Source organism: Urocampus carinirostris, chromosome 8 (genome assembly GCF_059441175.1).
Source record: "Urocampus carinirostris isolate Australia breed hairy pipefish chromosome 8, RoL_Ucar_1.0, whole genome shotgun sequence".
NCBI lineage: Eukaryota > Metazoa > Chordata > Actinopteri > Syngnathiformes > Syngnathidae > Urocampus > Urocampus carinirostris.
The window spans coordinates 34,059,524-34,076,496 of record NC_142356.1 but is presented as its reverse complement, the minus strand read 5'-3'; the positions used below and the strand labels follow the sequence as shown (position 1 = coordinate 34,076,496).

The following is a 16,973-nucleotide window of genomic DNA, read 5'->3' as shown; positions in this document are numbered from 1 at the left end:
TCGAGGATTTCCACAGTTGATATCGGTATTGCATAGACTAAGAGAGGCCACAAGACTCTGCGAAGAATAGAGTGCTGGTAGATCCAGGCTTTAAATCTACCAGGCAGGCCGGACTTGTCCACCTTGGTGAGCCATGTTGCTAGTTCTTTAACAGACTCTTGGATGGCAGCAGTGTCTTTCAGAGTTGAGGCAAAGAGTTTCCCCAGGCTCTTAGCTGGTTGTTGCGAAATGGTTGTGATCTCAGTTCCAGAGATCGAAAACCTGAACTTATCCACCACCTTCCCCCTCTTCAGAACCATGGATCTTGACTTTGAGGGCTTGAAGATCACTCTCACCCATGTTATGAGTCTCTCCAAACCCTGGAGGACCCATCTACTCAGAGGGACAGATGTTGTGGTGATGGTAAGGTCATCCATATATGCTCTTATTGGAGGCTGGCGCACACCTGATCTGGATAGTGGCCCTCTGCATTCCACTTCTGCAGCTTTGACTACCATATTCATTGCCAAAGCAAAAAGGGTAACGGATATGGTACAACCCGTTATTATGCCTTTCCCAAGGTGATGCCAGTCTTATGTTACTGACCCGGAAGGGAAGACATGCTACTGGACACTGGGGACAAAAGTGCTATCAAATAAGAATAAAAAAAGTTTCGAAATAAATTTTCGCATTTTCGTTTGTCGGGCCCAACCAAAAAGCCTGTCGGACAATATAGGGCCTTAGATTGCCGAACACGGGTCTACTTATTTTATATATGTCAACTTCTTTTACATGAAAAGAAGATAATTTGGCTTAGTTTGATTTGTTTATTTGTTTATTTATTTATTTATTTATTTTTATGATTGATTTTATGTTTAGTTTCTTTGTAAACTTGGAAAATATTTTTAGAATGATCAGAATGATTTGCTTTCTACCTGACCTCATCATTTTCCTTATTTGTTGTATTCTATTTCTTATTTTACTTTGAAAATGCATCAGAATACTAAAAATTCCCCCCCAAAAAATTCTTGCTTAAAATGTCATGATTACCGATTTGGATCACCGCTGATTTTGCACCAGCCGCTGCGGGCTATCTGATTGGCTCCCTGTCCCTTTTTAAACCCGGTCCTGACACTCTCCGGTTATCAGTCCATCTGCAAACCTCTGTTGTTACAAGGCAAGCCTTTTTGACCCTGACTCCTGCCTGTCCCGTTGTTGCACCCATTTTTCCACCTATCCGTTCCTGATTTCCCCATTTGTCTCCGGCTACGACCTGTTTTGATCCCGACGACATCTGCTCTCCCTTTTGTCTCCGGCTGCTACCTGTTTTGATCCCGACCACGTCTGCTCTCCCTTCTCGGGTTACGACCCGTTTTTTATCCCGACCACATCTGCGCTCCCGTTCCGGCTTAAGACCCGTTTTTTATCCCGATCATGTTTTTGCTCTCCTGTCCCGGCTATTGACCTGTTTTTCCATCCCTGACACTGCCATCTCCCGCTACGGATGATCCACTTCCGTATTCGGATCACGATCCGATTACGAGAGTGACTTGCTTACCACGTCCAGCGAGCATCAGTTCGCGTACGCTGCCATTCCTCTCTCTAACTCAATAAACTTGTGAAAACGTTACGCGATTGGGTCTAGCCTTTGTTCGGGACATAACATAAAATGAATACCTAAATGGAACTTTTCAAAAAAAGTTTTTCTTATTTTATTAGATAAGCAAATTAAAGTATATTGAAATGAAAAATAAATCTCGTGAAAAAAAATGTTCTGCCAGTGGAACAGTCGTTTATTTTGTGTTGTGTTTTTTTTCTGCGTACAACAAATACCGGATTGAAAGATTTTTAGCAAGAGATAAACGACAGTCTTTAATACACTTGTCAATATTATGGTTTTATCTGACTATGTGGTAATATTTCTTGCAACCTGATTATTGTTAACAATGACATAGATAATCAGTGCTACTTTCAATATATTTTCTTTGGCATCTGTTTTAAATTGCATTTTGACTCCCTTAATTTTCGCTTGCACAGGCCAGACTGGCCCAATGCCAAAAAGTTACTGGGTGATTCCAATTTCACACGATTCCTGACTGACTACGACAAGGACAACATAAAGCCTCAAGTCCTTGCAAAGCTACAAAAATACATTAACAACCCGGATTTTATACCCGAAAAGGTTTGTTTTCATTCAAAAACCTTGACTTAGATTACATTTGCAATAAATGGAATGATGTTTACGACTTCTTGGTTGCATATAAGGTACACGTTGTTTCATTTCACGGTTTCATCCTTTCCCTTTTTGCTGGTTTTTGGTTTGGTTCACAGGTGGAGAAGGTATCCAAAGCATGTAAATCCATGTGTATGTGGGTTAGGGCTATGGACATTTATTCCAGAATTCTCAAGGAAGTTGGTCCAAAAAGAGAAGCATTTGCCAAGGCACAGGTCGGTAATTTAATCAGTTGTCACTGACTCAAACATTTCATTTCCGTTTTTTAACTTAGAGGTGTCAAACATTCGGCCCTTGGGCCGGATAAGCCAACGTATTAGATCTGGCCTGCCAGACAATGTTAATATAAGCACAGGGGAAAAGTTAACTGCATCTCGTCAACAATGAACTGTAATTTTAAACATGTCCCCTGGATGTCACCTGAGCCAGACTCCACTCCCAAATGTATCCACCCAGTGTAACTGTACTGTATATGCTGACTCTACCATTTATCAACTAGAGAACATTTGATTAAACACCCATCCTGATGTTATTTTACATAAAATCAAAATTATCATTCTCACTCAAATTTATGTTGGTGTGCTACTTTCTTCACTTTCCAGTTTGCATAAATTTCCCTTAGTTGAGTACAGGGTTTGTACAGGTGTTTAAAATCCTTAAAAATGGTTAAAAAAATGAATTGAAATGAGCTTGAATTTTGTGTGAAATGGTTGTTCACGGTTCATGGATCCCTTAACCACTTGGGTCCTAGGGGCATCCCTCCTGTGGTGTGTCTTGGGCAAGAACAGCCTGGCGGTGATTATCCCTCTCCAGGTTGTTTTTGGGGCAAGAGTTTGCTCCCCCACATGAAACAGTACTGGGTTCCATGTTTACCAGCAGCATGAGAAGCCTCCTGATTTGAGTCAAATACAACACCTTCATCATCTGGTCATTGTTGGTGCAAAGCTCTAAATTGTTGCTAATATTTCTCAAGTCTGCTTAAAAACACAGCATATATATATATATATATATATATATATATATATATATATATATATATATATATATATATATATATATATATATATATATATATATATATAAGTTCAGCACGGCGGCGCAGTGGTTAGCGCTTGTGCGGCACAGTTCATGTCATGGGAACCTGTCGTGGGTTCAAATCCAGCTCCACCAGCTCCAGACATCCTGTGCGGAGTTTGTATGTTCTCCCCGTGCTTGCGTGGGTTTCCTCCGGGCACTCCGGTTTCCTCCCACGTTCCAAAAACATGCATTTCAGGTGAATTGGCCGGTCCAAATTGTCCCTAGGTGTGAATGAGCGAATGAGTTGTCTGTCCCTGTGTGCCCTGCGAGTGGCTGGCAACCAGTTCAGGGTGTCCCCTGCCCACTGCCCGGAGATGGCTGGGATGGGCTCCAGCCCCCCCGCGACCCTAATGAGGATAAGCGGTACGGTTGATGAGATGAGATGAGATATATATCTATATATATATATCTATATATATATATATATATATATATATATATATATATATATATATATATATATATATATATATATATATACCCGCGACCCTACTGAGGATAAGCGGTGTAGATAATGGATGGATGGATATATATACATATATATTTATATATGTATATATATATATCTATATATATATATATATATATATATATATATATATATATATATATATATATATATATAATTATATGTTCATACGTACACTATATGATATGGCTTTTTAATTGACACTTGGTTTAATAAGAATAAAAGCATTCTATACGTAAATAGCAGTTATATTTGTTACTCTGCAAAATACACTATATACACCAAATTTCTTTTTTTAGTGGTAGTGGAGAAATTGGAAAAGTCCTTAAAACGTGCTTGAATTTGGCCATGAAAAAGTTATATGATCCTTGTAAATAAATTGGAGTGGACATATTCAATTCTTGTTTTGCCCTATATGGACAATTCACAGTTGAAGAACGCACTCCTTAAAGTCTAGGCTCTTGGGGGACCATTTCCTGCAGTGTGTTTTGGGCAAGAGATTACATTTTAGTGAAAAAAATATATATATTGGAGGGGGGACTTTATAATTGAGTATCTTATACCCCTGAATCATAATTGTGATTCAATCATGAGCCTCTAAAGATCCTTAGCCGTACACCTGAGGCACACTCTTTATGCCTTCAATTCACTATTCCAGCATTTTTCTATCATATGGCCCCTGCACTAAACGAGTTAGAAACCCCTGGTTTAACTCTTTTTAATCATGAAACTGCACCTAAACATCCCATATAGGCGGAGCTGGAACTCACAATGGCAACGTTGAGAGAAAAGCAACAAATGCTCCAGAGTGTGGAAGACAAGATCAAAGTTCTTCAGGAATCATATGACAGCAGCCTTAATGAAAAGCAAGAGCTAGGTGAGGAAATTGTTTCTCTTAATGTATTAGTTCAAATTCAGTTTTTCTATCACTTTGACTGACTCCGATTTTTTTCTGCAGTAAACACAATGGCGGTGACACAAGCTCGGCTGACCAGAGCAGGGAAACTGACTTCGGCTTTAGGAGATGAGCAAGTGCGCTGGGAGCAAAGCGTGGCCACATTTGATCAACAGATCATCGATGTGGTCGGAAATGTCTTCATCGCTGCTGCCTGTGTGGCCTACTACGGGGCCTTTACCTCACAATATCGAAAAGAGGTAGGAAAAGTCTCCTAACGCATTCATTTTTGTTTACAATTTGGTAGCTGTGAAAAGGTTTTGTGTTTGTTAGTCCTGTTTTATTTTATATTTAAGGATCACTCATGGTGAGTCTGTGTTTATATTGATATTACAGAAAGTGTCATGATTACAGATGTGAATCACCTGTGCTCGCTCAATTGGCGCCAACTGCCACGGACTCTGATTGGCTCCCTGTCCCTATTTTAACCCACTCCTAGCTGTCCCCTTTTGTCAGTCAGTCTTTGAACCTCAGTTAACACTAGGCAGGCCTTTTTCGACCCTGACTCCCACCTGTTTTTTGCTCCCGTCTGTCCCCCAGCTTCGACCCGTTTTTGATCCTGACCACATCTACTCTCCCGTCCCGGCTTTCAACCTCTTTTTGTCCCTGACCACGTCTACTCTTCTTTCCTGGCTTACGACTCGCTTACGACCCCTACCACGTTTTTTCTCTCCTGTGAGCTGTTTTCCTGTTCCCGACACTGCCGTCGCTCGCCACGGAAGATCCACTTCCGCATTCAGAGCAACCTGCTTCCCGCGTCCAGCAATCACTGGATCGTGGGCGCAACCCTTTCTCTTTCTTTCAATCAAACTTGCGAGAAACGCAACGTAAGTGGGTCCTCTCACCGTTCTGGTCGTGAGAGAAAGGATCTTCCCCAAAAAATGTGATTTTTTTTTTAAACCAGGGGCCACCAACTTTTTGGAACTTTTTGTTATGGATTGGTGCGAATAGCTACCCTTTTGATAAACATTTATGTAATAACAACTTATGACATTAATATATTGTTACCATATTGTTACTATGTTATTACATGTTGTAATTATTAGAAGTTAAATAAACTACTAAAACATGTCACTTAAAAATCAAAGTTACAAGATCACAATGTACAATTACTAGCGAGCTATTTTCAGAACCTGTTCGCCGGTTACTCCGGTTTTCTTAGAAGGCTACCCGGTGGTCATCATGTAAACCAATGGTTCTCTATTGGGGGTATGAGGACCTTTTGGGGTACCTGAAAGCACTTCAGGGAATATTTTTGATATGAAATAAGTGTATTTCTTGACACATACATAAATCTAAACTTTTACTGACGTTTTGCCAAATCTAAAAAAAAAAATTGAAAAAATGTATTTAGGTTTTTTTAGTTTTGTATTTTTAACATTACAACTTATTATTCTAAACTGAATACTATTTGTAAGTATTTTTTTGTTTTCAAAAATATCCTCATTAAGTCATTACTTATTAGTGTTTTTTATTTGGCCATATTTTTATTAGAAAAAATGTATACTCTTTCTTTTTCCTCATGAAAACCTGTCTAAAAGCAAATGCAAATACTTAAGAGAGAAAAATGACTTGAAGAAAATACTAAATTTGGATTTTAATGTATTTCTTCAAAAATATTGGTAATATTTGAGAATTTGGTACTAAAATGGTACCGAAAGTTTAAGTTATGGCGAATTTGTTTCCAGTTAATCAAAACAATAGTAATGGAAAGGACATTGCACCCCAAGACTAAAGTCTGAGTTAAATATAAAAAGGCAATTTCAAAAGGTTATTTAATCATATATATTGAATACCTGTAATGATGAAATCATTTAAAACTGTACTAGATGAATTCAGCTGTCTTGCTGATCTCGCACCTTGATTTTATGTTTTCCCTCAGCTTGTTGATGCCTGGATAGTTAAGTGCCAGATCCTGCACATTCCCATAAGTGCCAGCTTCAGCCTGATCAACATTTTGGGGGACCCTTACGTCATTCAGCAGTGGAATAACGAAGGTCTTCCCAGAGACACTGTCTCCACCGAGAACGGAATTCTGGTGAATGAGGGTCGACGTTGGCCTCTCATGATTGATCCCCAGGATCAGGTGAATTCAAAAAATTAAATTGCTTAGCCCACAAAAAAATAAAAACTAAGACACCCAGTCATGTCACTTTGTAACTATTATTTAGAGCTACTTGTGCTTCTGTTATAATTTTCATGTACATATCTTCCTCAGAAGTGTAGACTTGTTTTGTTATCTGCTACATGATTTCATGCCTTGTTTTGTTCTTCAGGCTAATCGTTGGATACGCTCAAAAGAAGCCAAGAATGGTTTAAAAGTGATCAAGTTGACCGACCCAAACTTTCTTCACAAGCTCGAAAATGCCATCCGGATGGGCATGCCCGTTTTGCTGGAGGAAGTAGGGGAACACATTCAGCTAACACCCGATTATGTCAGACTGAATCTGACATAAATTATTAGGCTTATATTTACATTGCACAAGACACAGATTGAAAAAAATACCGTAATTTCACAACCGCAATGCGCCCAGTAAAATGAGGCGCAGTCGGGGTTACATGTGCCATTGCTGTAGAGTATTCAACACACACATAAGGTACCATTTAACATTCTCATGGTGTCCTCTACTACATCCTTCTTACAACAACATTACACACACTATGAGGTGCGCCACACATTTTGAAGAAGATCTTATCATTTTATCCGAGCCTTATAATACTGCAAGTCATTCATAGTTGTGCATCCTTCTGTGCATAAAAAAAACAAAACCTTGACATTTCTACATGTGTGTGTTTTCTTCTGTGTGTGCAGCTAAAGGAGAGTCTTGATCCTGCTCTAGAGCCCGTTCTGCTAAAGCAGACATTTGTGGCTGGTGGACGGACTTTGATTCGACTTGGAGATTCGGATATTGACTATGACAAAAATTTCCGCTTTTACATGACAACTAAAATGGCCAATCCACACTACCTGCCAGAGGTAGCTAATGCAACTATATTTACCTGTTGATTGATGAATTTTCTCAAATGATAAAAATACCTTTGTGGGTAATATGTCTGGCATTTTTTTATCTGAATTGATGTTTTCCAATATGTGTTTTTGTGTTTCAGGTGTGTATCAAAGTAACAATCATCAACTTTACTGTGACCAGGTCTGGCTTAGAGGACCAACTGCTTGGGTATCATACAATATATATTATATTTATTTTCTGAAAAGTAATTAATATCACATATCACTAAACAATATAACCTTCTCCAAATGTTCTCATCTCAGGGATGTGGTGTGTCTCGAGAGTCCGCACCTGGAAGAGCAGAGGAATGATCTGGTTGTGCGGATCAACAATGACAGGATCCAGCTCAAGAACATTGAAGATCGCATTTTGAAGCTTCTGTTCACATCTGAGGGAAACATACTTGATAATGAGGAGCTTGTGACCACTCTCCAGGAATCAAAGGTAAATCTGATTTGGGAACAATAACTCAGTTTGACTCGATTTTAGACTCATCGACTTCTTGGTAGAGTCAGACCCAACGTCCTTGTTTTGACCAACCAACCCACCAAAAAATGAACCAAAAACCTTTATTTCTAATTAATTAGTTTGTTTATTTATTTATTTGTTTGCTTGTTTGTTTGTTGTCTGTTTGTTTGTTGTTTGTTTATTTATTTATGTATTTATTTATTTGTTTGTTCATATTTTTATTTGATCTGCTTGTTTCTATTTAAAAAAATGGACACTTGCAAAGAAGAGTACATACTGTTATTCTCAAAATTTTATATACACTTATAAATAATGTCATGTCTCTCTTGAGTTTCCAGTTAGATCTACAACTCTGATTTTTTCTGACAGAGTGATTGGAACAAATAGTTGTTTGTCACAAGAAACATTCAAAAGGTTTTGTCATGGTTGCCCATTGGCCTCACTTGGCCAAGCCCGTTTGGCGCCAGCCGCGGCTCGTTGCCTGATTGGCTTCCCTCCTATTTAAGCCCAGTGCTCTCACTCACCTCTGGTCAGTCCGTCAACGAACCTCTGCACCCGCAAGACGTGTGTTTTGACTCTGTCCGGTATCCTGCTTGTGAATCTTGTCTGTATCGATTCTGTCTATCTCGTCCTGTTTGATATCTGACTCCAGACCCCAGTGTCTGGTATCAATCCTGTCTGTCTCGTCCTGTGATATCTTGCTACAGTCTCCGGTATCCGGTATCGATTCCGACTATCTCATCCTGTCCGATATCCTGCGCCAGTCTCCAGTGTCCGGTATCAATCCTGTCTGTCCCGTCCTGTCCGGTATCGACCCCGCCTGTCCTTTATCTGCTCGTGTATCTGGTATCAATCTCGTCGACCTGTGTCTTCCTGTTTTTTCCACGACGGACTTCTGTCTTACTTCTTCCGCCCAGCGATCGCCGAATCACTGGCGTTTGTGTTCACGCGCATGACTTTCCGTAAAATAAAGCTTGTGTGAAAACGTTACGTATCTGGGTCCTCATCCTGTTCTGGTTTTGACAGGTTTGGTTCTTTAATTATTTTATTATGGGTTAACAGAAAACATGTTCAAATCTGCTGGGTCAAAGATATACGTACAGCAGCGGTAATATTTGGTAACATGCACCTTGGCTATTTTCACTTCAATTAGGCACTTTAGTTAGCCAACCACAAGCTTCTGGCAAGCTTCTGGTTGAATCTTTGACCACTCCTCTTGACAGAATTGGTGCATTTTAGTTTAATTTGATTGTTTTCTGACGTGGATTTTTTTGTTCAGCATTGTCCACAAGTTCTAAATGGGGTTTACGTTAGGACTTGGTAAAGGCCATTAGAACATTTTGTAATTTTGCAACGTGAGGGTATTTGTGTACAATCCTTTCCTGCTTGCAAGATCAAAATTCATTGATGTCTACTTTTCTCATTTTGAGTTTCTACTAAAGTTTTGTAAATTATCATCGTATATATAGCTCGAGTTAACGGGTCAATCAATTTAAAAGAATGTAATCAAAATATTTTACTTTAAAAAAAAATGGTGATAAAGTATAGATAAACTCAAGTACAGGGTCATTTTATCTAGAACAACCCTAAAAACTCATAAATATAATAGATTCAAGTATTTGATGGTTCCATTTGTTTACCTAAGTGTTTTAAGAGTACAGTATACTCTATATGAAAAATCCTGTGTGTATTGCCCTCTAGCAGTGACACATTGCATTTAGAATATTATTACATGCTGTCACTTTAAGTTACTGCATGTCCATGGCCATAAGGCATAATGCATTAAAGGCACAGTCTTAATTGAGTGTGCCTTGATTGTATTTAGCACACACATAAAATGCTTCTTATACGGTATGCGCCTTACATACAATCCACTATCGAAAACTTCACATTGCAGAAAAGCTCTTCAACCTTTAATGTTATCATGGTGTGCTGTACACTCAGGGTGTCCTCTACCACGCCCACTCTATACTAACAACACTCACAACAGACACATGCGTGCCAAAAGAGCATAGCAAAACTGAGTTTGGTTTTACTTTATTAACTTTTAGGAGTTCACACCACTAAGCATTGTTAGCGGGTCAATTTTGACCCGGGATCTAACTCAGTCCAGGCCACCAAAAAGGGTATCCCTCAACATAGTTAACACACTATCCTAACAAACATTAAAAGCATTCCTAACCGTATTATCCTATGTAATTTGATGTTTTGGCCTCTGTTGTTTAATTTTATAATCTTGAAACAGATCACTGGAGACCCTAACACAACAAAAGGTTAAGTATTGATGACAAAGTGCCAAATAATTTGTCAATAAGGGTGAGAATCATAAATAACACAGATTGAACAAGCATGCAATCAAACCCATCAAACTTCTCATCCTCTGTTTCTGCTGCACTTAATCTACATTAAATGTCCCAGGTTTACGCTCTCCACTGTCAGTCACTCTTCGTGTCCTTGGTATTGAGTTTGGCTTTTGCGAACGCTAGAACAACAGTACAATCAGACATATGTGGCTCTTTTCATCTGACTCTGACCTAAAAGGACAATAGTGTTTTTCTCTGTAATTTTCCAAATATAGTGTATGTGAAGCCAAGGCAACAAAGTATATTAATTATTCAGTCAAAAGTATGTAAGGCAACGTTTCAACTTCACTTCACAGTCACGGTGTTTTGGCTGTACGGCTCTACAGAATCCTTTATATAAAAGCTCATTAAAACGTGTATGTTCACTGTTGAGATACTTTATGATGAAAACCTTCAGAACAAACTGTAAACACCCAAAAACAACAGCCAATTGCTCCGAGCTATTAGATTGGGAGAGCAGTAGGGGTAGGCGGATCTTTGTACATACAGTGCATCCGGAAAGTATTCACAGCGCTTCACTTTTTCCACATTTTGTTATGTTACAGCCTCATTCCAAATTGTATTAATTTAATCTCTTATCTAAAAATTCTACACAAAAAAAGTTTTTTTTTTTTTACTTTTTTTGAATTTATTAAAAATAGAAAACTAAGAAATCACATTTACATAAGTATTCACAGCCTTTGCCATGAAGCTCAAAATTGAGCTCAGGTGCATATATTTTCCACTGATCATCCTTTAGATCTTTCTACAGCTTAATTGGAGTCCACCTGCAGTAAATTCAGTTGATTGGACATGATTTGGAAAGGCACACACCTGTCTATATAAGGTCCCACAGTTGAGTGTGCATGTCAGAGCACAAACACCAAGCATGAAGTCAAAAGAACTGTCTGTAGACCTGCGAGACAGTATTGTCTCGAGGCACAAATCTGGGGAAGGATACAGAAAAAATCCTGCTGCTTTGAAGGTCCCAATGAGCACAGTGGCCTCCATTACTCGTAAATGGAAGACATTTGGAACCACCAGGACTCTTCCTAGACCTGGCCGGCCTTCTAAACTGAGTGATCGGGGAAGAAGGGCCTTAGTCAGGGAGGTGACCAAGAACCCGATGGTCACTCTCTCGGAGCTCCAGCATTCCTCTGTGGAGAGAGGAGAGCCTTCCAGAAGGACAACCATCTCTGCAGCAATCCACCAATCGGGCCTGTATGGTAGAGTGGCCAGACGAAAGCCACTCCTTAGTAAAAGGAACATGGAAGCCAAAAATGCACCTGCAATTTGCCAAAAAGCACCTGAATGACTCTCAGACCATGAGAAACAAAAATCCCTGGTCCGATGAGACAAAGTTTGAACTCTTTGGTGTGAATGCCAGGCGCCATGTTTGGAGGAAACCAGGCACCGCTCATCACCAGGCCAACACCATCCCTACAGGAACTGGCAGACTAGTCAGGATAGAAGGAAAAATGAATGCAGCAATATATAGAGATATCCTGGATGAAAACCTGCTCCAGAGAGCTCTTGAGCTCAGGCTGGGGCGAAGGTTCATTTTTCAGCAGGACAACGACCCAAAGCACACAGCCAAGAGCTCAAAAAATTGGATTCAGAACCACTCTGTGAATGTCCTGGAGTGGCCTAAACAGAGTCCAGACTTGAATCCGATCGAACATCTCTGGAGAGATCTGAAAATGGCTGTGCACAAACGTCTCCCATCCAACCTGATTGAGCTTGAGACTTATTGCAAAGAAGAATGGGCAAAACTGCCTAAATATAGGTGTGCTAAACTTGTGGGATCATATTCAAAAAGACTTGAGGTTGTATTTGCTGCCAAAGGTAGTTTAACAAAGTATTAAGTAAAGGCTGTGAATACTTATGTAAATGTGATTTCTTAGTTTTCAATTTGTAATAAATTCAGAAAAAGTAAAAAAAAACTTTTTCACATTGTCATAATGGAGTATTTTGTGTAGAATTTTGAGATAAGAGATTAAATTAATACAATTTGGAATGAGGCTGTAACATAACAAAATGTGGAAAAAGTGAAGCGCTGTGAATACTTTCCGGATGCACTGTATAGCACACTCCCCTAAATACATGTGTATTCTTCTCGTCTGCGGTATTTTGTGTTGTTTTTACAAAAGAACTCTGCTCGCACTTTGTTTTGAAACAATTATTTTTGACACAAATTATGGTCAAAATGAGCCTCAGCGGTTTTAAGTAGCTTTGAAAGAGACACACATTTTAAGTGGTATTTTTATCTACTGTGCATGGAACACAGCCTCTGGCATTATCATTTTTCCATAGACTTTTTCAGACCACCTTATGTCACTGAGTGACATCAAATGTACTGAAGAATAAACTTTTGTCTGGTGAGTGGGTTTGGTGGTTTTGTGTGGCACTCAAACATTTTGCTTTTACTTCTCTTTCAATCAAAAAGGTTCCTCACCCCTGCATAAGCCCAAGAATCTACAATGCATTTGCAAACTGGCATGATTCAACTGGTGCGGCCCTCTAGCCTTAGTGAGACTGTGGTCTTCATCAGTCATGCATAGCACCTACGCTGCTTGCAGGCTTTCCTTCAACGGCCAATTCGCTCCAATGTTGGAATTCTTATGTCAGGCCTCCTGGAATGCATGAGTTTATTTACATCATTTGTTTTTTCTTTCACATAAGCTGTGAAGTAAAGTCCGAGATTGCATTTCCAATGTAGAGGTGCATGTACAGTATGTGTGATTTTTTTTTAATCTTAGATGTGACAAATATACGATGCTGCTCCTTTATTATTCTTTTACCTTTCTCAGGTGACATCAGCAGCTATCAAAAACCGACTTGAGGAGGCAGAGGCCACTGAGAAAATGATCAATAACGCCAGAGAGGGTTACCGATCCGTTGCCACCCGAGGCTCCGTCCTGTTCTTCGTCATCGCTAGCCTTTCGGAAATCGATCCTATGTACCAGTTCTCACTCAAGTATTTTAAACAGGTGCGAAAGATTATTGACGTCTTAGGTATAAAATGCAATCTGTGTTTTATGAGGAATCCTTCAGAATGATGTTTACCCTGTGTTATTTTGTCTTTTTCACAGCTCTTCAACACGACCATCGAGACTTCTGAAAAGAGTGACGTGTTGGAAGTGCGTCTCCAGATCTTACTGGACATGATCTTACTCAACTCGTACATCAACATTTCCCGGGGCCTGTTCGAGCAGCATAAGCTCATCTACAGCTTTATGTTGTGTGTTGAGATCCTAAAGCACAGGAAAGAGATCTCGGAGGCCGAGTGGCAGAATTTCCTGAGGTCAACTGCAGGCATGGAAAAGGTTAGCTTCGAGATGATTATACTACATGTAAAATTTTCAGAAATATTTTCTCATATAAGTTTACGGTGTCAAATCCGATAAACCCTGACTATTCAAGGATGGATTTGACTCCCTTGTTCGTTTATTTCAAAAGTTTGATGTCCTCTCCTGTTTCAGAGGGTTTACCTGATAGTTAACAGTGTCTCTGTAGTCTTAAATATACTCCTTAGGCAATCAAAGATTAACTAAGAACACTAAAGGCACAGTAAAATGAAATGTTTTTCTTCTTATAGAGTTCTGTACTAATTAACCTTGCAGCTTTTTTGATGAACTTTAGGATTAAGGTTGAGTAACATTCACATTTTAACCACTAATCTTCCAAATCTCCATACTAACTAACCGGTACTGACAATGATCTCCGATGAGGTTCATGTCTGGTCAGTTATTACAAATAAATTAACCTACATCTTTCTCATTATTTGACCGGCTGAGTAAGAAAGCAATATATAAGCTGTAGCATACAATAGTCAACAGATGCTCTACAGGATTGGAATCTGGACTTCTAACAACTTTATCTTGGTAGTTTTAAACTATTCCATTGTAGATTTGGATTTATCATTATCCTGTTGGAAGGTGAACCTGTGCCCGATTCTCAGATCTCTTGTAAACTCCAAAAGATTTTCTGACTTAATCATCCTGTATTTAGCAAACCAGTGTTCTTCAGTGGTCTTCATTTGACAGACCTTTAAGCCCATTACACAGCAGGTGCATTTAAACTAAGACTTAATGACACACAGATGTACTGTTTGCCCTTGTTAGTCGTTTAGGTCGACAGTGGATCATTTAGAAGTCATAGGGGCACTCCCGAAGTCAGTTGGTTGAACTGAGAGAACACTGTTTGCGCAACATCTAGGACTCATTTGTTTCGCCGCAAATATAATATAAAATATTTGAATATTTTGGTTCCACTTCATGACTGTTTCTCGCATGTTGTCGATTCCTTTCAAATATTTTGAGTTTGTTAGGCTAAGGTTTGAAGCCTGAATTAAAGGTCCACCATTAAAACTATTCTACACAGTCTCAGCTTAGAAAGCGTTGGACCCAAAGGATGGCTCTGTTTGTTTAACTTGGTATGAATGAGTATTAGGTAATACAAACCCAAATCAGTCTATACGTCAAAAAGTACTGCTTTTTATACCCATCCCTATACGGGATGACTTCCTGTTCTCTATTTGCATGTGAGTATAAATGATTGGCAGCTTCTGATAAAGATTTTCTCTCTTAAATTTGTTGTCGTTCAGCTGAGGTTGTATTGTCAAAGTGCTGTTCCACTTGCTGCCTTTTGCTTTTAATGCATTTTATCATCTCTCCTCAGGCTTCCATGCTGGATAGTAAAGAAATAAATTTGTTATGCTGATGAGGAGCGCTAGAAGGAACTTGATTTTAAAATGGAATTGATTTGCTGCCACAAGTGCCAGCTACTCTGCTTTTTGGATAATCTTTCATGAATCTGATTTAAACCTTCATTTTAAAAAATCTTTCACAACAGATTTTCTGTGTTTTTTAAAAATGTAATGTTCACCTTGATTTGCTGGGGTCATATAAAGAATGCATGTTTTACATATTATAGTTCCCTCCCAGTAGCCCCCTCTTAAAGATTAATATGTGCAAGTAAGAGCCTCTGGTAAGAACTCAAGGTAGTGAGTATAAAAGCATAGAACTGTGTTTCCCAACCTTTTTTTGAGCTGAGGCACGGTTTGTTGGATTAAAAAAATGTTGAGGCACAACAGCCATCGAAAACAATTAATTCCTTGCGCCAATTTCTTCTTCTGTTAAGGTTAAATAAGTTGTTCTTATCATTTGCGGTCACCATGGCTCAGCAGGTAGTGCAGGTTATATATTGGGTGAAAAACAGAGCTGTAATTTAGGATTTTATTGTATTTTTAAAGGGTAAGACTTAATTGTATCTATTTTTTTCTAGAAAATTTACTTGAAATAAACATCTCCTGGATACAACTGTGACGCATCATCAGTCATGTATCCTAAGTTCATTGAGGTTTTTCGGGTCTTGCAACAACATAAACTCTCGCCCAGGTGATCCAGCTGAGGTTAATCATGCCTAAGGGCCCGGTCACACAGCCGTTTGCATCTGTATCGCTGGTAAAATTTTGCGATTTTTTTTTTTTTGCCCGTGGTTGCCCGCGGTAGAAAATGCGCAAAATTGGCCAACCGGCTGTTCATCCGTGGTACGCCCGCAAAACAGACGCCGGCGACTGTTCCGCTTCCTCATCGCGTCAGTTCCACATCCTTTCCGCGTGTGGACCACGGGTATAAAAGCTGCCGAGCCGGGCTGTAGAAATCATAACCGCTCAAGACACAGTCCCGTGAAGATAAAGATTTCAAGCTATGGCACCGAAGAAGAAGCCAATATGTTATTATTGTAATAGTTTTTCTTTTTTATTTTATTATCTTGCTATGAAAAGAAATGTCAAGAAATAAAAATGGATTAAGACGAGGTCACTACGGTGACGGGGATCCATGTTCACCCCTTGATGTCTCGAGCACAACTGACGTGTGCTCGGCAAATCGCGCTGAATATACGCGGAGAAAGGCGTTTGACCGTCACACGCGTTACACACGCTAACTCACGTGATAACGCCGCGATACAGGCGCAGAACAAACGTGCTATGACCGTGCTCCACCCGAGATTACCCGCTAAAATTCCGCGTTCTACCCGCGTGTAACCACGCCCTGGCCGCGGCCGTAGCACGTCGTTCCGCGTCTGTAGCACGTCGTTCCGCGTCTGTACCGCGTCATATCCGCGTGTGTACCACGTGTGCCGCCCGCGGTTACCCGTGGTCTAAAGTTTAGAGCAGCGCAAAACTTTTTCGCGCGGCCAACCGTGTGTGAATTTCTTGCCGCGTTTAAAGCATGGCTGTATCTCGTCTGTATCGCGATCTCAAAGCGTCCAACAGCGTCTGCTTCACGGGCAAAAATTTCTGGTCGTGATTCAGCCGCGATACAGATGCAAACGGCTGTGTGACCGGGCCATTACCTTGCATTCCAGTAGCAGCCCACGGATCTGCCCTTTTAAGCCATAGCCAACTAGTGCCTTTTTGCTTTCCTGTTGGCTGACC

General features: G+C 39.8%; 1 protein-coding gene across 1 annotated transcript in view; it reads left to right on the top strand.

The window, feature by feature from the left end:
* Positions 1-16,973, top strand: part of dnah6 (dynein, axonemal, heavy chain 6) — a 108,324-nt gene that overhangs the window by 61,795 nt on the left and 29,556 nt on the right. Inside the window, exons 55-65 of the mRNA XM_088342500.1 lie at positions 2,017-2,161; positions 2,311-2,427; positions 4,512-4,635; positions 4,717-4,913; positions 6,596-6,799; positions 6,990-7,115; positions 7,526-7,690; positions 7,822-7,889; positions 7,985-8,165; positions 13,342-13,521; positions 13,624-13,857. Coding sequence (XP_088198626.1) covers positions 2,017-2,161; positions 2,311-2,427; positions 4,512-4,635; positions 4,717-4,913; positions 6,596-6,799; positions 6,990-7,115; positions 7,526-7,690; positions 7,822-7,889; positions 7,985-8,165; positions 13,342-13,521; positions 13,624-13,857 — 1,741 coding nt within the window. The remainder of the gene's footprint in view (positions 1-2,016; positions 2,162-2,310; positions 2,428-4,511; positions 4,636-4,716; positions 4,914-6,595; positions 6,800-6,989; positions 7,116-7,525; positions 7,691-7,821; positions 7,890-7,984; positions 8,166-13,341; positions 13,522-13,623; positions 13,858-16,973) is intronic.